Here is a 25224-nt window from a genome sequence, read left to right as displayed (position 1 = left end):
AGGTGCGGTGTATACAGGAGATGTGTGGACACGCTGTATATAGGTGCGGTGTATACAGGAGATGGGTGGACACGCTGTATATAGGTGCGGTGTATACAGGAGATGGGTGGACACGCTGTATATAGGTGCGGTGTATACAGGAGATGGGTGGACACGCTGTATATAGGTGCGGTGTATACAGGAGATGGGTGGACACGCTGTATATAGGTGCGGTGTATACAGGAGATGGGTGGACACGCTGTATATAGGTGCGGTGTATACAGGAGATGGGTGGACGCGCTGTATATAGGTGCGGTGTATACAGGAGATGGGTGGACGCGCTGTATATAGGTGCGGTGTATACAGGAGATGGGTGGACGCGCTGTATATAGGTGCGGTGTATACAGGAGATGGGTGGACGCGCTGTATATAGGTGCGGTGTATACAGGATATGGGTGGACACACTGTATATAGGTGCGGTGTATACAGGAGATGGGTGGATGCACTGTATATAGGTGCGGTGTATACAGGAGATGGGTGGACACGCTGTATATAGGTGCGGTGTATACAGGAGATGGGTGGACACGCTGTATATAGGTGCGGTGTATACAGGAGATGGGTGGACACGCTGTATATAGGTGCGGTGTATACAGGAGATGGGTGGCCACGCTGTATATAGGTGCAGTGTATACAGTAGATGGGTGGCCACGCTGTATATAGGTGCAGTGTATACAGGAGATGGGTGGACGCACTGTATATAGGTGCGGTGTATACAGGAGATGGGTGGACACACTGTATATAGGTGCGGTGTATACAGGACATGGGTGGACACTGTATATAGGTGCGCTGTATACAGGAGATGGGTGGACACTGTATATAGGTGCGGTGTATACAGGACATGGGTGGACACTGTATATAGGTGCGGTGTATACAGGAGATGGGTGGACACACTGTATATAGGTGCGGTGTATACAGGAGATGGGTGGACGCACTGTATATAGGTGCGCTGTATACAGGAGATGGGTGGACACGCTCTGTATAGGTGCGGTGTATACAGGAGATGGGTGGACACGCTGTATATAGGTGCGGTGTATACAGGAGATGGGTGGACGCACTGTATGAAGCTGGTGTTACATGATCGCAGGGCTGTGATGGTGACTGAGGCTCCTCTATGGCCCCTATGATCAGCACTGATCTATACATAGAGGACATGGAAGGCTTTGGTGATGACAGTTGTGTGTAATATGGCACTATCTTCTCTCGCAGGCTGACCAGTGCACCGGATTACAAGGTTTCCTCATTTTCCACAGCTTTGGAGGCGGCACAGGCTCAGGATTTGCATCTCTTCTGATGGAGAGACTCTCTATAGATTATGGCAAGAAGTCCAAGCTTGAGTTTGCAATCTACCCAGCACCGCAAGTGTCCACAGCAGTGGTGGAGCCATACAACTCCATACTGACCACACACACCACGCTGGAGCATTCAGATTGTGCCTTTATGGTGGACAATGAGGCCATTTATGATATTTGTCGCCGAAACTTGGACATTGAACGTCCAACATACACAAATCTCAACCGTCTCATTGGGCAGATCGTGTCGTCCATCACTGCCTCGCTGAGGTTTGATGGGGCCTTAAACGTGGATCTCACCGAATTTCAGACAAACCTGGTTCCATATCCACGTATCCATTTCCCGCTGGTCACGTACGCGCCTGTCATCTCTGCAGAGAAGGCCTACCACGAGCAGCTGTCCGTGGCTGAAATAACCAATGCCTGCTTTGAGCCTGCAAACCAGATGGTGAAGTGTGACCCCCGCCACGGCAAATACATGGCCTGCTGCATGTTATACAGGGGGGACGTGGTCCCCAAAGATGTCAACGCCGCTATCGCAACCATTAAGACAAAACGCACTATTCAGTTTGTAGACTGGTGCCCAACAGGATTCAAGGTTAGTATTAGAAACCCACCCACACCGGCCTAAATGGAAAGTGTCATTACCAGTGCCGAGAATATTAGCACAGAATTAGATTGGTGGAAAAACCCATATAATAAAGTGAAGCCTATAGAAAAGATATACCATCACATGACTAGTGGGGTGCAGATTGTGAGATTGAAGCGGATCCACTAATTTTCCTACACATTGACATCTTAGCCCCTTCAGTCTCAGGATTGTGGGGGGTCCTAGAAGTATAACCCTACTGATAATAAAGTGATGGCATGTCCTTGCCAAGGAAAGGTCATCAATATACCAAGTCTGAAGACTCCATTAGGCCCTGTGCGCACACTGCGTTTTTACCCGCTTTTTTTGTGCGATTTTGCTGCAGAAATTTGAGAAAATGGTTGTGCCTTTCTGCAGACATTCCCCAGAAAAACCTATGGGGAAAAAAAATAGCTGTGCGCACACTGCGTTTTTTCTTAAGAAAATCTACCAAAAGAATTTTCTTAAGAAAAAGAATGAGCAGTCACTTCTTTTCTGCAGGTAACTGCATTATTCACTCCATTGACTGCAATGTAATCATGAAATAGCGCAGGTAGCAAATCATGTGCGTTTCATTGCGTTTTCCTGCGTTATTCCCGCGTTGTTTCACGTTTTTCGGGACATAGTGTACATCACTGCCCTGTGTTTTGCAAGGACGTGATGTGACTAGAAGAGGAAGAGGAAGTTCCTCCATTTTCAGTGGTGTAGGAAGTATACATATATAATGCACAGACACATAGAAATCCAATGTACATATTAAAAAAAAAAAGCGTGTGCTCCGCCGTATTTTTACCGTCCAGCCGGGTAAGCACACAGCAGCGGCCCGATATTCTCAGGCTGGGGAGGGCGAGGGCCAGGGTAAATATCAGGTAAAAGCAAAGCACTTTCTTTGTCGCTCCATTGGGAGACCCAGACAATTGGGTGTATAGCTCATGCCTCCGGAGGCCACACAAAGTATTACACTAAAAGTGTAAAGCCCCTCCCCTTCTGCCTATACACCCCCCGTGCATCACGGGCTCCTCAGTTTTTATGCTTTGTGCGAAGGAGGCTGACATCCACGCATAGCTCCACAGCTTGGTCAGCAGCAGCTGCTGACTAGGTCGGATGGAAGAAAAGAGGGCCCATAAAGGGCCCCCAGCATGCTCCCTTCTCACCCCACTGTGTCGGCGGTGCTGTTAAGGTTGAGGTACCCATTGCGGGTACACAGGCAGGAGCCACATGCTGTTTCTTTGTCGCTCCATTGGGAGACCCAGACAATTGGGGTGTATAGGCTATGCCTCCGGAGGCCGCACAAAGTATTACACTAAAAGTGTAAAGCCCCTCCCCTTCTGCCTATACACCCCCCGTGCTCCCACGGGCTCCTCAGTTTTTATGCTTTGTGCGAAGGAGGCAGACATGCACGCACAGCTCCATAGATGGGTCAGCAGCAGCTGCTGACTATGTCGGATGGAAGAAAAGTGGGCCCATATAGGGCCCCCAGCATGCTCCCTTCTCACCCCACTCTTGTCGGCGGTGTTGTTAAGGTTGAGGTATCCATTGCGGGTACGGAGGCTGGAGCCCACATGCTGTTTTCCTTCCCCATCCCTCTTAGGGCTCTGGGTGAAGTGGGATCCTATCGGTCTCCAGGCACTGAGACCGTGCTTCATCCACAACTCCTGGGAGCCTGCTGGATAGGAGCTGGGTATCGTTCAGGGACATGGCCCTGCTACTTGGAGGTACTCTGTGTCCCTGTGGGGACCGCGCACAGCAACACTCCAGCATTGCTGGGTGTGCTAGTGCACCGGGGACCGCGGCGCTGACCGGGTTAATGTGCCATTACACACTCAGCGTCGCTGAGTGTGTTTATGTAGGGGGACTACCGCACTACCGCCGCCGCCATGTTTTAACACTGAGGCGCGGCTGGGACTTGTAGTGCGCCGGGGACTTCCGCGCGGCCGCGCTTTTATGGCAGCCGCGCTTATTACTTGAGTCCCCGGCTTGTACGGCCTAGTGTTTCCTCCTCCCGCCCACAGCCCTGACAGGCAGGGGAAGGGCGGGACGCTGTACAGACGAGCAGCAGTGAGGGCTGGAGCATGCTTTGCATACTCCACCCCCCTCACTGTGCACTGTGAGGCACCAATTCCCGCACTTTCTGGGTCACGCCCACGGCTCCCTCCTCTCCTCAGGACGCCGGCAGCCATTCCTGTCAGCTCCTCGGACGCTGCAGAGGGGGACAAATTCTGGGAGACCCAGGCAGGGACTCTGGTGGCCTCACAACCGCTTTAAGCGGGTGGTAAGCAGCACCTGTGGTGCTAGCCCCATTGTGCAGAAGTGTAATTATATGTTTATGGTATATATTTTACACTGTATAGTGCACAGTTGATTTCTGGCTATATTCCCTATTGTGTTACTCAGGGAAGACAATAGCATGGCGCCCACAAAAGGCAGGGGTGCCAAAACACAGGCTTACTATGCTGCCTGCGCCGCATGTACGACGCCGCTACCGGCAGGTTCCACTGACCCTCACTGTGTGCATTGCTCGGCCCCTGCTGCACTTACTCAGCCGGAGCCTCTGCTAGGGGGGGCCCAGGGGGCTCCACCTGCTGACACTGTCCAGGTGACAGGGACGGAGTTTGCAGTCTTTAAGGATAAACTCTCTGAGACTATGGCTAAGATACTAGAAGCCTTGCAGTCCAGACCGGTATCTCAGCACAGGGACTCTGTTAAATCATTGTTCCCTGGCCCCCCTCTGTTGGACCAACAATGTCCCCCCGGGGATTATCATAGAAACCTGGCTGAGGGCTCTGACACAGACCCCAGTCCCAGACCGACTAAGCGAGCTCGCTTGGCAATTCCCTCGACATCATCATATTGTTCAGGGTCTCAGCGGGGGGAATCTCTGGTTGATGATGCGGAGACAGCTGATCAGGATTCTGATCCTGAGGCCGCTCTCAATCTTGATACTCCGGACGGGGACGCCATAGTGAATGATCTTATTGCGTCCATCAATCGTATGTTGGATATTTCTCCTTCAGCTCCTCCGGTGGAGGAGTCAGCTTCTCAGCAGGAGAAATTCCGTTTCAGGTTTCCCAAGCGTACACCGAGTATGTTTCTGGACCACTCTGACTTCAGAGACGCAGTCCAGAATCACCATGATTGTCCAGATAAGCGTTTTTCTAAGCGCCTTAAGGATACACGTTATCCCTTTCCCCCTGACGTGGTCAAGGGTTGGACTCAGTGTCCCAAGGTGGATCCTCCAATCTCTAGACTGGCGGCTAGATCCATTCTTGCAGTGGAAGATGGGGCTTCACTCAAAGATGCCACTGACAGGCAGATGGAGCTCTGGTTGAAATCCATCTATGAAGCTATCGGCGCTCCTTTTGCCCCAGCATTCGCAGCCGTATGGGCGCTACAGGCTATATCAGCAGGTCAAGCGCAAATTGACGCAGCCACACGCACTTCCGCGCCCCAGGTGGCGTCCATAACCGCTCAGACGTCGGCAATGGCGTCTTAAGCTATTAATGCTGTCCTGGACTCTGCGAGCCGTACGGCGGTTGCATCCGCCAATTCGGTGGTACTCCGCAGGGCCTTGTGGCTACGGGAATGGAAGGCAGATTCGGCTTCCAAAAAGCGCTTAACTAGTTTGCCAATTTCTGGCGACCGGTTGTTTGGCGAGCGTTTGGATGAAATCATCAAACAATCCAAGGGAAAGGATACATCCTTACCCCAGCCCAAACCGAACATACCCCAACAGAGGAGGGGGCAGTCGAGGTTTCGGTCCTTTCGGGGCGCGGGCAGGTCCCAATTCTCCTCGTCCAAAAGGTCTCAGAAAGGTCAAAGGAACTCTGATTCATGGCGGTCTAAGTCACGTCCTAAAAAGACCACCGGAGGTGCCGCTACCAAAGCGGCTTCCTCATGACTTTCGGCCTCCTCAATCCGCATCCTCGGTCGGTGGCAGGCTCTCCCGCTTTTGCGACACCTGGCTGCCACGGGTAAAAGACCGCTGGGTGAGAGACATTCTGTCTCACGGTTACAAGATAGAGTTCACCTCTCGTCCCCCGACTCGATTCTTCAGGTCATCCCCGCCTCCCGAGCAAGCCGATGCTCTTCGGCAGGCGCTGGGCACTCTGAAAGCAGAAGGAGTGGTGGTCCCTGTTCCTCTTCAGCAACAGGGCCACGGTTTTTACTCCAACCTGTTTGTGGTCCCAAAGAAGGACGGGTCTTTCCGTCCTGTCCTGGACCTGAAACTGCTCAACAAACACGTAAGGACCAGGCGGTTCCGGATGGAATCCCTCCGCTCCGTCATCGCCTCAATGTCCCAAGGAGATTTCCTTGCATCGATCGATATCAAAGATGCTTATCTCCACGTTCCGATTGCTCCAGAGCATCAGCGCTTCTTGCGCTTCGCCATAAGAGACGAACACCTGCAGTTCGTGGCACTGCCGTTCGGCCTGGCAACAGCCCCACGGGTTTTCACCAAGGTTATGGCTACTGTAGTAGCGGTCCTCCACTCTCAGGGTCACTCGGTGATCCCTTACTTGGACGATCTCCTGATCAAGGCACCCTCTCAGGAGGCATGCCAACACAGCCTCGACGCTACCCTGGAGACTCTCCAGAGTTTCGGGTGGATCATCAATTTTCCAAGGTCAAGTCTGACACCGGCACAATCGCTGACATATCTTGGCATGGAGTTTCATACCCTCTCAGCGATAGTGAAGCTTCCGCTCATCAAGCAGCGGTCGCTACAGAAGGGGGTACAATCTCTCCTGCAAGGTCAGGCACACCCCTTGAGGCGCCTCATGCACTTCCTGGGGAAGATGGTGGCAGCAATGGAGGCAGTCCCTTTCGCGCAGTTTCACCTGCGTCCTCTTCAATGGGACATCCTTCGCAAATGGGACAGGAAGCCGACGTCCCTCGACAGGAACGTCTCTCTCACAGGCGACCAAAGCTTCACTTCGGTGGTGGCTTCTTCCCACTTCATTATCGAAGGGGAAATCCTTCCTACCCCCATCCTGGCAGGTGGTCACGACGGACGCGAGTCTGTCAGGGTGGGGAGCGGTTTTTCTCCACCACAGGGCTCAGGGTACGTGGACCCGGCAAGAGTCTTCACTTCAGATCAATGTTCTGGAAATACGGGCAGTGTACCTTGCCCTGAAAGCGTTCCAGCAGTGGCTGGAAGGCAAGCAGATCCGAATTCAGTCGGACAATTCAACAGCGGTGGCATACATCAACCACCAAGGCGGCACGCGCAGTCGGCAAGCCTTCCAGGAAGTCCGGCGGATCTTGATGTGGGTGGAAGCCACGGCCTCCACCATCTCTGCAGTTCACATCCCGGGCGTGGAAAACTGGGAAGCAGATTATCTCAGTCGCCAGGGCATGGACGCAGGGGAATGGTCCCTTCACCCGGACGTGTTTCAGGAGATCTGTTGCCGTTGGGGGGTGCCGGACGTCGACCTCATGGCGTCCCGACACAACAACAAGGTACCGACGTTCATGGCACGGTCTCAAGATCCCAGAGCTATGGCGGCAGACGCCTTAGTTCAGGATTGGTCGCAGTTTCAGCTCCCTTATGTGTTTCCTCCGCTGGCACTGTTGCCCATGGTGTTACGCAAGATCAGGGCCGACTGCCGCCGCGTCATCCTCGTCGCTCCAGACTGGCCGAGGAGGTCGTGGTACCCGGATCTGTGGCATCTCACGGTCGGCCAACCGTGGGCACTACCAGACCGACCAGACTTGCTGTCTCAAGGGCCGTTTTTCCATCTGAATTCTGCGGCCCTCAACCTGACTGTGTGGCCATTGAGTCCTGGATCCTAGCGTCTTCAGGATTATCTCAAGAGGTCATTGCCACTATGAGACAGGCTAGGAAACCAACGTCCGCCAAGATCTACCACAGGACGTGGAAAATTTTCCTGTCGTGGTGCTCTGCTCAGGGTTTTTCTCCCTGGCCTTTTGCCTTGCCCACTTTTCTGTCCTTCCTTCAATCTGGACTGGAAAAGGGTTTGTCGCTCGGCTCCCTTAAGGGACAAGTCTCAGCGCTCTCTGTGTTTTTCCAGAAGCACCTAGCTAGACTTCCACAGGTACGCACGTTCCTGCAGGGGGTTTGTCACATCGTTCCTTCTTACAAGCGTCCGTTAGAACCCTGGGATCTGAACAAGGTGCTGAGGGTTCTTCAGAAACCACCATTCGAGCCAATGAGGGATATTTCTCTCTCACGCCTTTCGCAGAAAGTGGTCTTCCTAGTAGCAGTCACATCACTTCGGAGAGTGTCTGAGCTAGCAGCGCTGTCATGCAAAGCCCCTTTCCTGGTGTTTCACCAGGACAAGGTGGTTCTGCGTCCGGTTCCGGAATTTCTCCCTAAGGTGGTATCCCCCTTTCATCTCAATCAGGATATCTCCTTACCTTCTTTTTGTCCTCATCCAGTTCACCAATGTGAAAAGGATTTGCACTTGTTAGATCTGGTGAGAGCACTCAGACTCTACATTTCTCGTACGGCGCCCCTGCGCCGCTCGGATGCACTCTTTGTCCTTGTCGCTGGCCAGCGTAAAGGGTCACAGGCTTCCAAATCAACCCTGGCTCGGTGGATCAAGGAGCCAATTCTCGAAGCTTACCGTTCGGCTGGGCTTCCGGTTCCCTCAGGGCTGAAGGCCCATTCTACCAGAGCCGTGGGCGCGTCCTGGGCTTTGAGGCACCAGGCTACGGCTCAGCAGGTGTGTCAGGCGGCTACCTGGTCGAGCCTGCACACTTTCACGAAACACTATCAGGTGCATACCTATGCTTCGGCGGATGCCAGCCTAGGTAGACGAGTCCTTCAGGCGGCGGTTGCCCACCTGTAGGAAGGGGCCGTGTTACGGCTCTATCACGAGGTATTAATTTACCCACCCAGGGACTGCTTTTGGACGTCCCAATTGTCTGGGTCTCCCAATGGAGCGACAAAGAAGAAGGGAATTTTGTTTACTTACCGTAAATTCCTTTTCTTCTAGCTCCAATTGGGAGACCCAGCACCCGCCCCTGTTTTTTGTGTACACATGTTGTTCATGTTGAATGGTTTCAGTTCTCCGATATTCCTTCGGATTGAAGTTACTTTAAACCAGTTTATAATTCTTTTTCCTCCTTCTTGCTTTTGCACCAAAACTGAGGAGCCCGTGAGCACGGGGGGTGTATAGGCAGAAGGGGAGGGGCTTTACACTTTTAGTGTAATACTTTGTGCGGCCTCCGGAGGCATAGCCTATACACCCCAATTGTCTGGGTCTCCCAATTGGAGCTAGAAGAAAAGGAATTTACGGTAAGTAAACAAAATTCCCTTCTTTCCTTCCCCATCCCTTACTGGGCTCTGGGTGAAGTGGGATCCTATCGGTCTCCAGGCACAGGGACCGTGCTCCCTCCGCAGCCCCTGGGAATCTGCTGGATAGGAGCCGGGTATCGTCAGGGACAAGGCCCTGCTACTGTGAGGTACTCTGTGTCCCCGTGGGGACCGCGCATGGAGCGCTTGTGCCATACACATTACAGCACTGCTGGGTGTGTTAGTGCGCCGGGGACTACCGCGCATTGAGCGCTTGTGCTATACACATTGCAGCACTGCTGGGTGTGTTAGTGCGCCGGGGACTACCGCGCGGCCGCGCTTATTGCCGGCCGCGCTTATAACTTTAGTCCCCGGCTTCTGCGGCCTAGTGTCGTATATTCCCGCCCACAGGCCTGCCAGTCAGGGGAAGGGCGGGACGCTGCACAGATCGTCAGCGCTGAGGGCTGGAGCATACATTAGTATCCTCCTCCCTCCTCACTCAGTACACTGGGGCACTAGATTCCCGCACTTTTCTTGGGCACGCCCACGGTCCCCTCCTCCCCACAGAACGCCGGCAGCCATTCCTGTCAGCGATTCAGACGCTGGAGAGGAGAGACAACAGGGAGACCCAGGCAGGGAATCTGGTGATCACACAACCGCTCTGAGCGGTCGGTAAGCAGCACCTGAAGTGCTGGCCCCACTGAGTACCGAAGTGTATATATATATATATATATATATATATATATGCTATACATTTGCACTGTACGGTCGCTCTGTTGTCTTTTGGCTATATACCCTCCTGGATTGTTCTCAGAGGAGACAACAGCATGTCGTCCGCAAAAAGCAAGGGTGCCAAAGCACAGGCGTACTTTGCAGCCTGTACATCATGTGCGGCTATACTACCGGCAGGTTCCACTGACCCTCATTGTGTGCAATGCTCGGCCCCTGTGGCACTTACTCAGCCGGAGCCTCTGCTACAGGTGGCCCAGGTGGATCCACCTGCTACCACTATCCAGGTGACAGGGACGGAGTTTGCAGTATTTGCTGACAAACTGTCTGAGAGTATGGATAAATGGTCTGCTAAAATACTAGAAGCCCTACAGTCCAGACCGGTGACTCAGGTCCCGGGCACTGTTCAGTCTTTGACCCCTGGTCCCCCTCAATTGGAACAGCAAAGTGCCCCTGGGGTGACCCATAGATCCCAGGGTGAGGTCTCTGACACGGACCGCAGTCCCAGACCGCTTAAGCGGGCGCGCTGGGAAATTCCCTCCACCTCATCACACTGCTCAGGGTCGCAGCAGGAGGACTCTCTGGAGGATGAAGCGGAGGTATCAGATCAGGACTCTGATCCTGAGGCCGCTCTCAACCTAGATACACCTGAAGGTGACGCAGTAGTGAATGACCTTATAGCGACCATCAATCAGGTGTTGGATATTTCTCCCCCAGCTCCTCCAATTGAGGAGTCGGCTTCTCAGGAGAAATTCCGTTTCAGGTTTCCCAAGCGTACATTGAGTACGTTTCTGGATCACTCTGACTTCAGAGAGGCAGTCCAGAAAAACCGAGACTGTCCAGATAAGCGCTTTTCCAAGCGCCTTAAGGACACACGTTATCCCTTCCCCCCTGATGTTGTCAAGGGCTGGACTCAGTGTCCTAAGGTGGATCCTCCAATCTCCAGACTGGCGGCTAGATCCATAGTTGCAGTGGAAGATGGGGCTTCACTCAAAGATGCCACTGACAGACAGATGGAACTATGGTTGAAATCCATCTATGAAGCTATCGGCGCGTCGTTTGCTCCAGCATTCGCTGCCGTATGGGCACTCCAAGCTATCTCAGCTTGTCAGGCGCAGATTAATGCAGTAACACGTACATCTGCCCCGCAAGTGGTGTCCTTAACCACTCAGGCGTCGGCGTTTGCGTCCTACGCCATTAATGCTATCCTGGACTCTGCGAGCCGTACGGCGGTAGCATCCGCCAATTCTGTGGTAGTCCGCAGGGCCATGTGGCTACGTGAATGGAAGGCAGATTCTGCTTCCAAAAAGTTCTTAACCGGTTTGCCATTGTCTGGCGACCGCTTGTTTGGTGAGCGATTGGATGAAATCATTAAACAATCCAAGGGAAAGGACTCATCCTTACCCCAGTCCAGACCAAACAGACCTCAACCACGGAAGGTACAATCGAGGTTTCGGTCCTTTCGGACCGCGGGCAGGTCTCAATTCTCCTCATCCAAAAGGCCTCAGAAAGATCAGAGGAACTCCGATTCATGGCGGTCTAAGTCACGTCCTAAAAAGACCGCCGGAGGAACCGCTCCCAAAGCGGCCACCTCATGACTTTCGGCCTCCTCAAACCGCATCCTCGGTCGGTGGCAGGCTCTCCCGCTTTTGCGACGCCTGGCTGCCACAGGTAAAAGACCGATGGGTGAGAGACATTCTGTCTCACGGTTACAGGATAGAGTTCAGCTCTCGTCCTCCGACTCGTTTCTTCAGAACATCTCCGCCCCCCGAAAGAGCCGATGCTCTTCTGCAGGCGGTGGGCACTCTGAAGGCGGAGGAAGTGGTGATCCCTGTTCCTCTTCAGCAACGGGGTCACGGTTTTTACTCCAACCTGTTTGTGGTGCCAAAAAAGGACGGATCCTTCCGTCCTGTTCTGGACCTAAAACTGCTCAACAAGCATGTGAAAACCAGGCGGTTCCGGATGGAATCCCTCCGCTCCGTCATCGCCTCAATGTCCCAAGGAGATTTCCTAGCATCAATCGACATCAAAGATGCTTATCTCCACGTACCGATTGCACCAGAGCATCAGCGCTTCCTGCGTTTCGCCATAGGGGACGAACACCTTCAGTTCGTGGCACTGCCTTTTGGCCTGGCGACAGCCCCACGGGTCTTCACCAAGGTTATGGCAACAGTGGTGGCAATCCTACATTCTCAGGGACACTCGGTGATCCCTTACTTAGACGATCTGCTTGTCAAGGCACCCTCTCAAGGGGCATGCCAACACAGCCTGAACATTGCTCTGGAGACTCTCCAGAGTTTCTGGTGGATTATCAACTTTCCAAAGTCAAATCTGACACCGGCCCAATCACTGACATATCTTGGCATGGAGTTTCATACTCTCTCAGCGATAGTGAAGCTTCCGCTGAACAAACAGCGTTCACTACAGACTGGGGTGCAATCTCTCCTTCAAGGCCAGTCACACCCCTTGAGGCGCCTCATGCACTTCCTAGGGAAGATGGTAGCAGCAATGGAGGCAGTTCCTTTTGCGCAGTTTCACCTGCGCCCACTTCAATGGGACATTCTCCGCAAATGGGACAGGAAGTCGACATCCCTCGACAGGAACGTCTCCCTTTCTCGGGCAGCCAAAGCTTCCCTTCAGTGGTGGCTTCTCCCCACTTCTCTGTCGAAGGGGAAATCCTTCCTGCCCCCATCCTGGGCGGTGGTCACGACGGACGCGAGCCTGTCAGGGTGGGGAGCGGTCTTTCTCCACCACAGGGCTCAGGGGACTTGGACTCAGACAGAGTCCTCCCTTCAGATCAATGTTCTGGAGATACGGGCAGTGTATCTTGCCCTAAAGGCGTTCCAGCCGTGGCTGGAAGGCAAACAGATCCGAATTCAGTCGGACAACTCCACAGCGGTGGCATACATCAACCACCAAGGCGGCACACGCAGTCGGCAAGCCTTCCAGGAAGTCCGGCGGATTCTGCTGTGGGTGGAAGCCACAGCCTCCACCATATCCGCAGTTCACATCCCGGGCGTAGAAAACTGGGAAGCAGATTATCTCAGTCGCCAGGGCATGGACGCAGGGGAATGGTCCCTTCACCCGGACGTGTTTCAGGAGATCTGTTGCCGCTGGGGCATGCCGGACGTCGACCTAATGGCGTCCCGGCACAACAACAAGGTCCCGACATTCATGGCACGGTCTCAAGATCACAGAGCTCTGGCGGCAGACGCCTTAGTTCAGGATTGGTCGCAGTTTCAACTCCCTTATGTGTTTCCCCCTCTGGCACTGTTGCCCAGAGTGTTACGCAAGATCAGGACCGACTGCTGCCGCGCCATCCTCGTCGCTCCAGACTGGCCGAGGAGGTCGTGGTACCCGGATCTGTGGCATCTCACGGTCGGCCAACCGTGGGCACTACCAGATCGACCAGACTTGCTGTCTCAAGGGCCGTTTTTCCATCTGAATTTTGCGGCCCTCAACCTGACTGTGTGGCCATTGAGTCCTGGATCCTAGCGTCTTCAGGGTTATCTCAAGAGGTCATTGCCACTATGAGACAGGCTAGGAAGTCAACGTCCGCCAAGATCTACCATAGGACGTGGAAGATATTCCTGTCGTGGTGCTCTGCTCAGGGTTTTTCTCCCTGGCCATTTACCTTGCCCACTTTTCTGTCCTTCCTTCAATCCGGATTGGAAAAGGGTTTGTCGCTCGGCTCCCTTAAGGGACAAGTCTCTGCGCTCTCTGTGTTTTTTCAGAAGCGCCTGGCCAGACTTCCACAGGTGCGCACGTTCCTGCAGGGGGTTTGTCACATCGTCCCTCCTTACAAGCGTCCGTTAGAACCCTGGGATCTGAACAGGGTGCTGATGGCTCTTCAGAAACCACCGTTCGAGCCAATGAGGGATATTTCTCTCTCACGCCTTTCGCAGAAAGTGGTTTTCCTAGTAGCAGTCACTTCACTTCGGAGAGTGTCTGAGCTAGCAGCGCTGTCATGCAAAGCCCCTTTCTTCAGCGCTCTATTGGGAGACCCAGACGATTGGGGTATAGCTACTGCCCTCCGGAGGCCACACAAAGCACTACACTAAAAAGTGCAAGGCCCCTCCCCTTCAGGCTATACCCCCCCGTGGTATCACGGGTACTCCAGTTTTCAAGCTTTGTGCGAAGGAGGTCAGACATTCCATGCATAGCTCCACAGTTTTTAGTCAGCAGTAGCTGCTGACTATTTCGGATGGAAGAAAAGAGGGCCCATATAGGGCCCCCAGCATGCTCCCTTCTCACCCGTTGATGGTGTTGTAAGGTTGAGGTACCTATTGCTGGTACAGAGGCTGGAGCCCCACATGCTGTTTTCCTTCCACATCCCCTTGTAGGGCTCTGTGGAAGTGGGATCCTGCCGGCCTCAAAGCTCTGACGCCGGGCTCCATCCACAGACCCATAGAACCTGGTGGATGCCGAGCAGGAGTACCATCAGGGACATGGCCCTGCATCATACAGGTACTCTGTGTCCCCGGCAGGCACAGACACACTCCGGGCTGGCTGGGTGTTGTAGTGCGCCGGGGACAGTAACGCTAGAGCTAGTGTTCCTACAGTTTAACTGGGGGACTTTATTCTGTGTGTGGGAACGCAGCGCCGACCCCCGCTGGACCGGCGGCGCTGCTGTGACTTTTAGTTCGCCGGGGACACGCCGACCGCGCTTTTACGGCGGTGGCGTTTATAAATCTAGTCCCCGGCTTTTGCGGCCTAGGACGCCGGCAGCTCCGATTCGTTCCCGCCCCCACCCTGTCAATCAGGGTAGGGGAGAGACGCTGTTTCACGGCAGCGACGAGGGCTGGAGCCTGATTTACATGCTCCAGCCCTCTCACTAGGCACAGAGGGAAGCAGGCTTCCCGCTCTTAGCCAGGAACGCCCAGGGCCCGCCCCCCCTCCTCTCTCAGGACGCCGGCAGCCATTACATGCATGTCTGGCTGGAGGAAGGACGCAAGGCTCTGGGAGACCTGGACTAGGGGGCTTTGGAGTTCACACACCCGCTCTTAAGCGGGCGGTAAGCGGCTTTTCAGCTGGCCCCTCTAGTGCCTCAGTGTGTATTAGTGTACTGTGTCACTGGACATATATATATATATATATATATTTCCTTATTGCTTGCACTGTGAGGTCGCTTCCTGGCTGTATACCCAGATCGCTCTGAGGAGGCAGCAACATGTCATCCACAAAACGCAAGGCTGCCAAGGCTAGGGCTGTGTACACTGCGTGTGCAGCATGTGGGGCTGCTCTACCAGCAGGCTCCAAGGACCCCCATTGTGTGCAATGCTCAGACCCGGTGCTGCTTCGCCAGCCGGAGTCAGGAGAGATAGTGACCCAGGCTGAGACGCCTGTAAGTCCTGCCCCGGTGTCAGGGACAGACTTTGCAGTTTTTGCTGATAATATGTCTGTGACTATGGCAAAAATCCTTGAAACTTTGCAATCCATGCCTGGGGCTCAGTCTATGGACACGGCGAGGTCTCTGTCCTCTAATCCCCCTCAGTTGGATTTAATCCAGACTGCAAGGGGGTCCCCGGGCTTCACAGGCTGAGTATTATGACTCAGATGATAGCCCCAGCCACCCTAAGCGAGCTCGCTGGGAAAGACCCTCAACGTCATCACACTGCTCAGGGTCTCAGCGCAATCAGTCTCCCTGTGATGCGTCTGATGAGAGTGATCAGGAGTCTTATCCTGGAACCCCTCTCAATCTGGATACCCCGGATGGGGACGCCATGGTAAACGATCTTATCTCAGCCATCAATAGACTGTTAGATATTTCTCCCCCAGCCCCTTCAGCAGAGGAGGCAGCTGCAGAGCAGGAGAAGTTTCGTTTCCTCTATCCCAAGCGTAAATTAAGTGCTTTCTTGGATCACTCTGACTTCAGAGAGTCAATCCAGAAACACGACGCTCATCCAGAAAGGCGTTTCGCTAAACGTTCTAAGGATACACGTTTTCCTTTCCCCCCTGATGTGGTCAAGCGCTGGACCCAGTGTCCAAAAGTTGACCCCCCGATTTCCAAACTTGCAGCTAGATCCATAGTTGCAGTGGAGGATGGCGCTTCACTTAAGGATGCCAATGACAGACAGATGGACCTCTGGTTAAAATCTGTCTATGAAGCTATCGGCGCGTCGTTTGCTCCAGCATTCGCAGCCGTATGGGCACTCCAAGCTATTTCAGCTGGTTTAGCAAAAGTGGATGCTATCTTACATCCAGCGGGGCCGCAAGTGGCGTCCCTTACCTCGCAGATGTCCGCGTTTGCGTCTTACGCTATCAATGCGGTCCTAGAATCTACCAGCCGCACCTCAATGGCGTCCGCCAATTCGGTAGTTTTGCGCAGAGCCTTGTGGTTAAAGGACTGGAAAGCAGATGCTGGTTCCAAAAAATGTTTAACCAGCCTGCCTTTATCTAGAGATAGACTGTTTGGCGAACCATTGGCTGACATCATTAAACAGTCCAAGGGTAAAGACTCTTCTTTACCCCAGCCCAGAACAAGCAAACCTCAGCAGAAAAAGTGGCAGCAGAGGTTTCAGTCCTTTCGAGGTTCGGGCAAGACACAATTCTCCTCGTCCAAAGGGACTCAGAGGACGCAAAGAAGCTCAGATTCCTGGCGGGCTCACGCGCGCCCCAAGAAAGCAAATGGAGGAACCGCTTCCAAAGCGGCTACCTCATGACTTCCAGCTCCCCCCCTCCGCATCTCCGGTCGGGGGCAGGCTCTCCCGCTTTTCCGTCATTTGGATGTCACAGGTCAAAGACCGGTGGGTGACAGACATTTTGTCTCGCGGGTACAGAATCGAGTTCAGTTCTCGTCCTCCAGCTCGGTTCTTCAGAACCTCCCCACATCCAGACCGAGCAGATGCCCTGCTGCAGGCGGTGGACTCCCTAAGAGCGGAAGGAGTAGTGGTCCCTGTACCGCCTCAGGAACAAGGGCGAGGGTTTTACTCCAATCTCTTTGTGGTTCCAAAAAAGGACGGCTCGTTCCGTCCTGTTCTGGATCTAAAGCTGCTCAACAAACATGTGCACGCCAGGCGGTTCCGGATGGAAACCCTCCGCTCTGTCGTTGCCTCAATGTCTCAAGGAGACTTCCTTGCCTCAATAGACATCAAAGATGCTTATCTCCACGTGCCAATTGCTACGGAACATCAACGTTTTCTACGTTTTGTGATAGGAAACGAACATCTTCAGTTCGTAGCTCTGCCATTCGGTCTGGCGACAGCCCCACGGGTTTTCACCAAGGTCATGGCGGCAGTGGTAGCAGTCTTGCACTCTCAGGGACACTCGGTGATCCCTTACCTAGACGATCTACTTGTCAAGGCACCCTCTCAAGAGGCATGCCAACTCAGTCTACATGCTACACTGGAGACTCTACAGACGTTCGGATGGATCATCAACTTTCCAAAGTCGAATCTGTCTCCGACACAGTCACTAACGTATCTTGGCATGGAGTTCCATACTCGAGCAGCGAGAGTGAAGCTTCCGCTGAACAAGCAGCGGTCACTACAGACAGGGGTGCAATCCCTCCTTCAGGGCCAGTCGCACCCCTTACGGCGCCTCATGCACTTCCTCGGGAAGATGGTGGCAGCCATGGAAGCAGTTCCCTTTGCGCAGTTTCATCTGCGCCCACTTCAATGGGACATTCTCCGCCAATGGGACGGGAAGTCAACGTCCCTGGACAGGAAAGTCTCTCTTTCCCAGACGGCCAAGGACTCTCTACAATGGTGGCTCCTTCCCACCTCATTGTCTCAGGGAAGATCCTTCCTGCCCCCATCCTGGGCAGTGGTCACGACAGATGCGAGTCTGTCAGGGTGGGGAGCAGTGTTTCTCCACCACAGGGCTCAGGGGACGTGGACTCCGCAGGAGTCCACCCTTCAGATCAATGTTCTGGAAATCAGAGCAGTGTATCTTGCCCTACTAGCCTTCCAGCAGTGGCTGGAAGGAAGGCAGATCCGAATTCAGTCGGACAACTCCACAGCGGTGGCATACATCAACCACCAAGGGGGGACACGCAGTCGGCAAGCCTTCCAGGAAGTCCGGCGGATTCTGATGTGGGTGGAAGCCACGGCCTCCACCATATCCGCAGTTCACATCCCCGGCGTAGAAAACTGGGAAGCAGACTTCCTCAGTCGCCAGGGCATGGACGCAGGGGAATGGTCCCTTCACCCGGAAGTGTTTCAGGAAATCTGTCGCCGATGGGGAGTGCCGGACGTCGACCTAATGGCGTCCCGGCACAACAACAAGGTCCCGGCATTCATGGCGAGGTCGCGCGATCAAAGAGCTCTGGCGGCAGACGCCCTAGTGCAAGATTGGTCGCAGTTCCGGCTCCCTTATGTGTTTCCACCTCTGGCACTCTTGCCCAGAGTGTTACGCAAGATCAGATCCGATTGCAGCCGCGTCATACTCGTCGCCCCAGACTGGCCGAGGAGATCGTGGTATCCGGATCTGTGGCATCTCACGGTCGGTCGACCGTGGTCACTGCCAGACCGACCAGACTTACTGTCCCAAGGGCCGTTTTTCCATCAGAATTCTGCGGCCCTGAACCTGACTGTGTGGCCATTGAGTCCTGGATTCTAGCGTCTGCAGGATTATCTCAAGGAGTCGTAGCCACAATGAGACAAGCTAGGAAGTCAACGTCTGCTAAGATCTACCACAGGACGTGGAAGATTTTCTTATCTTGGTGCTCTGCACAGAGAGTATCCCCTTGGCCATTTGCATTGCCCACCTTTCTTTCCTTCCTGCAATCGGGGTTGGAAAAGGGCTTGTCGCTCAGTTCCCTTAAAGGGCAAGTCTCGGCACTGTCTGTGTTTTTTCAGAAGCGTCTAGCGCGTCTTCCTAAGGTGCGCACGTTCCTACAGGGGGTCTGTCATATTGTGCCCCCGTACAAGCGGCCGTTAGATCCATGGGATCTGAACAGAGTACTTGTTGCTCTGCAAAAGCCGCCCTTCGAGCCTCTAAAGGACGCTTCCTTTTCTCGCCTGTCACAGAAAGTGGCGTTTCTTGTCGCGATCACATCGCTTCGGCGAGTGTCTGAGCTGGCAGCTTTGTCATCCAAGGCTCCTTTCCTGGTGTTCCACCAGGACAAGGTAGTGCTGCGCCCCATTCCGGAGTTTCTCCCTAAGGTCGTATCCTCGTTTCATCTTAATCAGGATATATCCTTGCCTTCCTTTTACCCTCATCCGGTTCACCGGTATGAAAAGGACTTACGTTTGCTAGATCTGGTGAGAGCACTCAGAATCTACATTTCCCGAACGGCGCCCATACGCCGTTCCGATGCACTTTTTGTCCTTGTCGCTGGTCCGCGCAAGGGGTTGCAGGCTTCTAAAGCCACCCTGGCTCGATGGATCAAAGAACCAATTCTAGAGGCCTACCGCTCTGCGGGGCTTCCGGTTCCTTCAGGGCTAAAAGCCCACTCAACCAGAGCTGTGGGTGCGTCCTGGGCATTACGACACCAGGCTTCGGCTCAACAGGTGTGCCAGGCAGCAACCTGGTCCAGTCTGCACACTTTCACCAAGCATTATCAGGTGCATACCTATGCTTCGGCGGATGCCAGCTTAGGTAGAAGAGTCCTGCAGGCGGCAGTGACATCCCCGTAGGGGAGGGCTGTTTTTGCAGCTCTAACATGAGGTATTTCTTTACCCACCCAGGGACAGCTTTTGGACGTCCCAATCGTCTGGGTCTCCCAATAGAGCGCTGAAGAAGAAGGGAATTTTGTTACTTACCGTAAATTCCTTTTCTTCTAGCTCTTATTGGGAGACCCAGCACCCGCCCTGTTGTCCTTCGGGATTTCTTTGTTGTTTGCGGGTACACATGTTGTTCATGTTGAACGGTTTTTCAGTTCTCCGATGTTTCTCGGAGTTAATTTGTTTAAACCAGTTATTGGCTTCCTCCTTCTTGCTTTGGCACTAAAACTGGAGTACCCGTGATACCACGGGGGGGTATAGCCAGAAGGGGAGGGGCCTTGCACTTTTTAGTGTAGTGCTTTGTGTGGCCTCCGGAGGGCAGTAGCTATACCCCAATCGTCTGGGTCTCCCAATAAGAGCTAGAAGAAAAGGAATTTACGGTAAGTAACAAAATTCCCTTCTTCCTGGTGTTTCACCAGGACAAGGTGGTTCTGCGTCCGGTTCCGGAATTTCTCCCTAAGGTGGTATCCCCCTTTCATCTCAATCAGGATATCTCCTTACCCTCTTTTTGTCCTCATCCAGTTCACCAATGTGAAAAGGATTTGCACTTGTTAGATCTGGTGAGAGCACTCAGATTCTACATTTCTCGTACGGCGCCCCTGCGCCGCTCGGATGCACTCTTTGTCCTTGTCGCTGGCCAGCGTAAAGGGACACAAGCTTCCAAATCAACCCTGGCTCGGTGGATCAAGGAACCAATTCTCGAAGCTTATCGTTCCTCGGGGCTTCCGGTTCCCTCAGGGCTGAAGGCCCATTCTACCAGGGCCGTGGGAGCGTCCTGGGCCTTGCGGCACCAGGCTACGGCTCAGCAGGTGTGTCAGGCAGCTACTTGGTCGAGCCTGCACTTTCACGAAACACTATCAGGTGCATACCTATGCTTCGGCAGATGCCAGCCTAGGTAGGCGAGTCCTTCAGGCGGCGGTTGCCCACCTGTAGGACGGAGCCGTTTACGGCTCTATTATGAGGTATTATTTACCCACCCAGGGACTGCTTTTGGACGTCCCAATTGTCTGGGTCTCCCAATGGAGCGACAAAGAAGAAGGGAATTTTGTTTACTTACCGTAAATTCCTTTTCTTCTAGCTCCAATTGGGAGACCCAGCACCCGCCCCTGTTCCCTTCGGGCTGTTGTTCTTTGTGTACACATGTTGTTCATGTTGAATGGTTTCAGTTCTCCGATATTCCTTCGGATTGAATTTACTTTAAACCAATTTATAATTTTTTCCTCCTTCTTGCTTTTGCACCAAAACTGAGGAGCCCGTGGGAGCACGGGGGGTGTATAGGCAGAAGGGGAGGGGCTTTACACTTTTAGTGTAATACTTTGTGTGGCCTCCGGAGGCATGAGCTATACACCCAATTGTCTGGGTCTCCCAATTGGAGCTAGAAGAAAAGGAATTTACGGTAAGTAAACAAAATTCCCTTCTTTTGCTTGGTTACCCGATATTTATCTTGGTTACCAGCATACACCGCTCAGCGCTGGCTCCCTGCACACGTAACCAGTGTAAATATCGGGTAACTAACCAAAGCACATTGGTTAGTAATCCGATGTGTATCCTGGTTACGGGTGCAGGGAGCCAGAGAGCGCATGCGCACGAAATCCTACGGATCGCGCTGCTTAAAAACCGTTACATGCTGCGTTGCTCCCGCCCGGCGGTCAGTCAAAAAACAACTGACCGTGACGCAGCGGATGCAACGCAGCATCATCAGTCACAATCTGTCGCTAATAGAAGTCTATGGGGAAAAACTGGATTCCTGCAAAATATTTTGCAGGATACCGTAATTCATCAAGGCAATGGATTGTGACTGAAGCAAAACAACGGAAGTGTGAACTTAGCCTAAATGAATTAAGAATCAGCCAAATGGGAGTTGGGAGTCTCCTTACGCTGCATAGAAGCCGGCTGTCAGAGCTTACCGCTTATTACCTCTCCCCTCAGGTCGGAATCAACTACCAGCCCCCAACAGTGGTGCCCGGGGGAGACCTGGCCAAAGTGCAGCGCGCTGTGTGCATGCTGAGCAACACTACGGCCATCGCAGAGGCCTGGGCCCGGCTGGACCACAAGTTCGATCTGATGTACGCCAAGCGAGCCTTCGTGCACTGGTACGTGGGAGAGGGAATGGAGGAAGGAGAGTTCTCCGAGGCCCGAGAAGATCTGGCTGCGCTGGAAAAGGACTACGAAGAAGTGGGAATAGACTCTGTAGACGAGGAGGCTGAAGAGGGGGAGGAGTACTGAGGAAGGAGCAGCCGATGGGATAGGAGAGGTATTAGTGGTTATTAGCAGGTATTAGTGGTTATTAGCAGTTATTAGTGGTTATTAGCAGGTATTAGTGGTTATTAGCAGTTATTAGTGGTTATTAGCAGTTATTAGTGGTTATTAGCAGTTATTAGTGGTTATTCTGTTACTTGTTCTCTGTAGGTTACAGTTTACACATTAAAATAAGTTACATTGAAGAGATTCTCCACGTCCCGTCCTTATATAAAGATCTTTATTTACAGGTAACACACAAATACTATTCATTGGTGAGATATTTCCTCTTCTTAGCGGTGTTGGTGTATGGATGCCAGCGCCACTCCACCTCTGCCGTGCCCGCATTCTCCAGGGTGCCCAGCTTTATCATGTACACTGCAAAGAGTAACAGCCGGTGATAAGTACGGAGCGCTGACACTGGGGCCCTGATACATCACAGCATTTCACAGGGGTTTCTACATGAAAACGTCTTAGACTATGTGGCCCCGGGACACTGTACTCGCGGATATATCCGCAGGTTTCCCGCAGCTGATCCCCGGAATCCGCAGCTATCCATACCTACGGGATTCCAACGAAATATCTTCGGGAAACCTGCGGACATTCGTGCGACTTACCCACGGACGTCCCGACCTCTATCTCCATAGTGGAGACGCATGACATGCAGTTACGTGCAGCAGGGAGATCCACAGCATATTCCGCAGCCGCACATACCGCAGCATGGACACAGCACTCCCTATGTCCCATAGGATAACATGGGGAGTGTCTGTACTTGCTAAAACCTCCGGATTTATCTAGAAAATCCAGATAAATCCGCAGGTTTTCAGCAGCAAAATCCACTGGTACAGAGTCCCGTGGGCACAAAGCCTTAATCTGTGAAGAGTCGGACGATCGTATAACTCGGACGGGGATCGCAATGCTTGGACTGGCCGGCGGCTCTCCCCACCAAAGAGTGACTGCTGCATAGAGGAGCATGAGGCCGTTGTGCTCGGGTGGGGAGAGCCGCCGGCCAGTCCAAGCCTGCGATCCCCGTCCCACTCTTCCCTTAGTGACAGAGGTTTGCGACAAATTCATCAAACTATTTGCTTTTAAGGCCCTGTGCACACGCTGAGGCTTTTACCACAGATTTGCTGCAGAAAATGTTTTTAACATTGCTACAGTCATTCCCCAGCAAAACCTATGGGTTTAAAAAAATGCTGCGGTTTTTTTATACCTGTGGAATTAATGTGCATGTCACTTCTTTTCCGCAGGCACCTGCAGTTTTTGCCATAGATAATGGTAAAACTCCGCAGGGACCAACCTGCGGAAAAACAGCATGCAGATTTCGTTGCGGTTTTGGTGCGTTTTTTTAGCGCAGGTGCGGGATTCTTTCAAGGGGGCCGGATTTTCCCTAAGGAAGAGTCAATGTCTAGTGCGCACAGGGCCTTAAGGTTTCTTTTCAGATTGTTACTGTCATTGCGGCTTCTGCAGACGTCTTACACAAAGTCAGGGAAATTAAACTATTAAATGGTTGGAAAAATTTGTCTTAACTCCACTCCAGCCCCCCCTCCCGAGTGATTTTATATACACCAGTTATTTTGGCAATTGTTTTGTGTGACTTTTCTTCAGTGCTCTATTGGGAGACCCAGACGATTGGGTATAGCTACTGCCCTCCGGAGGCCACACAAAGCACTACACCAAAAAGTGCAAGGCCCCTCCCCCTCTGGCTATACCCCCCGTGGTATCACGGGTTCTCCAGTTTTCAAGCTTTGTGCGAAGGAGGTCAGACATCCACGCATAGCTCCACAGATTTTAGTCAGCAGTAGCTGCTGACTATTTCGGATGGAAGAAAAGAGGGCCCATATAGGGCCCCCAGCATGCTCCCTTCTCACCCGTGGATGGTGTTGTAAGGTTGAGGTACCTATTGCTGGTACAGGGGCTGGAGCCCCACATGCTGTTTTCCTTCCACATCCCCTTGTAGGGCTCTGTGGAAGTGGGATCCTGCCGGCCTCTAAGCTCTGACGCCGGGCTCCATCCACAGACCCATAGCACCTGATGGATACGGAGCAGGAGTACAATCAGGGACAAGGCCCTGCATCATACAGGTACTCTGTGTCCCCGGCAGGCACAGACACACTCCGGGCTGGCTGGGTGTTGTAGTGCGCCGGGGACCGTAACGATTGAGTTGGTGTTCCTGCAGTTTACTGGGGGACTTTTGTGTTGTGGGAACGCAGCGCCGACCCCCACTGGACCGGCGGCGCTACTGTGACTTGTAGTGCGCCGGGGACACGCCGACCGCGCTTTTACGGCGGCGGCGTTTATAAATTTAGTCCCCGGTTTTTTGCGGCCTAGCTCCGCTTCGTTCCCGCCCCCACCCTGTCAATCAGGGTAGGGGAGAGACGCTGTTTCACAGCAGCGACGAGGGCTGGAGCCTGATTTACATGCTCCAGCCCTCTCACTAGGCACAGAGGGAAGCAGGCTTCCCGCTCTTAGTCAGGAACGCCCAGGGCCCGCCCCCCCTCCTCTCCCAGGACGCCGGCAGCCATTACATGCAGTCTGGCTAGAGGAAGGACGCAAGGCTCTGGGAGACCTGGACTAGGGGGCTTTTGGAGACCACACACCCGCTCTTAAGCGGGCGGTAAGCGGCATTTCAGCTGGCCCCTCTAGTGCCTCAGTGTGTATTGGTGTACTGTGTCACCAGATATATATATTTATTTATTTCTTGCACTGTGAGGTCGCTTCCTGGCTGGATACCCCAGATCGCTCTGAGGAGGCAGCAACATGTCATCCACAAAACGCAAGGCTGCCAAGGCTAGGGCTGTGTACACTGCGTGTGCTGCATGTGGGGCTGCTCTACCAGCAGGCTCCAAAGACCCCCATTGTGTGCAATGCTCAGATCCGGTGCTGCTTTGCCAGCCGGAGTCCGGAGAGGTAGTGACCCAGGCTGAGACGCTTGTAAGTCCTGCCCCGGTGTCAGGGACAGACTTTGCAGTTTTTGCTGATAGAATGTCTGTGACTATGGCAAAAATCCTTGAAACTTTGCAATCCATGCCTGGGGCTCAGTCTATGGACACGGCGAGGTCTCTGTCCTCTAATCCCCCTCAGTTGGAATTAATCCAGACTGCAAGGGGGTCCCCGGCTTCCCAGGCTGAGTATTATGACTCAGATGATAGCCCCAGCCACCCTAAGCGAGCTCGCTGGGAAAGACCCTCAACGTCGTCACACTGCTCAGGGTCTCAGCGCAATCAGTCGCCCTGTGATGCGTCTGAAGAGAGTGATCAGGAGTCTTATCCTGGAACCCCTCTCAATCTGGATACCCCGGATGGGGACGCCATGGTAAACGATCTTATCTCAGCCATCAATAGACTGTTGGATATTTCTCCCCAGCTCCTTCTGCAG

At 53.3% G+C, this 25224-nt stretch overlaps 2 protein-coding genes across 3 annotated transcripts in view; one reads left to right on the top strand and one right to left on the bottom strand.

Annotated features, from left to right (window-relative positions):
• Positions 1-22052, top strand: part of LOC142259763 (tubulin alpha-3 chain-like) — a 52587-nt gene extending 30535 nt beyond the window's left edge. Inside the window, exons 4-5 of the mRNA XM_075331874.1 lie at positions 1246-1926; positions 21538-22052. Coding sequence (XP_075187989.1) covers positions 1246-1926; positions 21538-21834 — 978 coding nt within the window. The 3' untranslated portion in view covers positions 21835-22052. The remainder of the gene's footprint in view (positions 1-1245; positions 1927-21537) is intronic.
• Positions 22053-22070: 18 nt separating this feature from the next.
• Positions 22071-25224, bottom strand: part of LOC142259765 (U3 small nucleolar ribonucleoprotein IMP4-like) — a 33374-nt gene continuing 30220 nt past the window's right edge. For both annotated transcript variants that reach the window (XM_075331875.1, XM_075331876.1), the window contains one exon: positions 22071-22224. In XM_075331875.1, coding sequence (XP_075187990.1) covers positions 22112-22224 — 113 coding nt within the window. In that variant the 3' untranslated portion in view covers positions 22071-22111. The remainder of the gene's footprint in view (positions 22225-25224) is intronic.

The sequence above is a fragment of the Anomaloglossus baeobatrachus genome (genome assembly GCF_048569485.1).
Source record: "Anomaloglossus baeobatrachus isolate aAnoBae1 chromosome 9 unlocalized genomic scaffold, aAnoBae1.hap1 SUPER_9_unloc_3, whole genome shotgun sequence".
In the NCBI taxonomy this organism is placed as follows: domain Eukaryota; kingdom Metazoa; phylum Chordata; class Amphibia; order Anura; family Aromobatidae; genus Anomaloglossus; species Anomaloglossus baeobatrachus.
Note: the sequence above shows the minus strand (reverse complement) of the source record. Positions and strands in the feature narration are given on the sequence as shown.